The following is a 1129-nucleotide window of genomic DNA, read 5'->3' on the forward strand; positions in this document are numbered from 1 at the left end:
GATGGTCACAGGCTTGTTATATGGTCAACTAACCTCTCTACTCAATCTCCTGCCAATTCTACAGTCCTCGCTGAGCTTCTGGATTCAGGGAACCTCGTGATGAAAGATTCTAATACCGATGCATATCTTTGGGAGAGTTTCGAGTATCCAACTGATTCTTGGTTGCCGAATATGTTGGTTGGTACAAACGCAAAAACAGGAGGAGGGAACATCACAATAACTTCTTGGAAAACACCTTCAGATCCTTCCCCTGGAAGCTACACTGCTGCACTCGTTCTTGCTGCATATCCAGAGATCCACATTGTGAACAATAATAATAAGAATGCTACCATGTGGCGCAGTGGACCGTGGAATGGTCAGATGTTCAAAACGGTCTACCGGATAAGTATACAGGAGTCTTTCTCTATAGATTCATAGTTAATGATGATACTAATGGAACAGTCACCATGTCATTTGCTAATGACTCGACGTTAAGACACTTCTACTTGGACTATAAAGGATCAGTGATCAGGAGAGATTGGAGTGAAGCTAAGAGAAACTGGACGGTCGGAGACCAAGTTCCTGCAACGGAATGTGATGTTTACAGAAGATGTGGTCAGTTCCCTACTTGCAATCCCCTGAAAGCCCCTCCTTGTTCTTGCTTTAAAGGGTTTAGTCCAAGGAACTTCGTAGAGTGGAACAGTGGAAACTCTAGTGGTGGATGCATAAGAAAGGAGCCTTTGCAGTGCGAAAGACAGAACAGTAATGGGAGTGCTGCTGATGGGTTTATGAGGCTTAGACGAGTGAAACTGCCTGACTTTGCAAGAAGATCGGAAGCTAGTGAACCAGAATGCTTGAGGACTTGTTTGCAGACATGTTCTTGTGTAGCTTTTGCTCATGGTTTAGGTTATGGTTGCATGACTTGGAATGTAAGCTTAGTTGATTCTCAGGATCTATCTAGTAGTGGAATGGATCTTTATATCCGTCTTGCACATTCAGAAAAGCCGGACAGAAGGCCCGTTATCATTGGTACATCATTGGCAAGTGGTGTTTTTGTTGTGGCAGCTTGTGGTCTTTTAGTACAAAGGATTGTCAAAAAGAGAAGAGGTCAGAGTTTAACTGAACTATATATGATTTCTTCTTATAAGCA

At 43.0% G+C, this 1129-nt stretch overlaps 1 protein-coding gene across 1 annotated transcript; it reads left to right on the forward strand.

Moving 5' to 3' along the window:
- Positions 1–64: 64 nt before the first annotated feature.
- LOC106321892 (G-type lectin S-receptor-like serine/threonine-protein kinase At1g11300) lies at positions 65–1086 on the forward strand (the record flags this gene model as incomplete). The annotated part of the gene is made up of 2 exons (XM_013760112.1): positions 65–355; positions 442–1086. Coding segments are annotated over 2 exons (936 nt in total), but the record flags the coding sequence as incomplete, so codon positions are not given.
- Positions 1087–1129: the final 43 nt, after the last annotated feature.

This window comes from Brassica oleracea, unplaced genomic scaffold (assembly GCF_000695525.1).
Source record: "Brassica oleracea var. oleracea cultivar TO1000 unplaced genomic scaffold, BOL UnpScaffold03662, whole genome shotgun sequence".
In the NCBI taxonomy this organism is placed as follows: Eukaryota; Viridiplantae; Streptophyta; class Magnoliopsida; order Brassicales; family Brassicaceae; genus Brassica; species Brassica oleracea.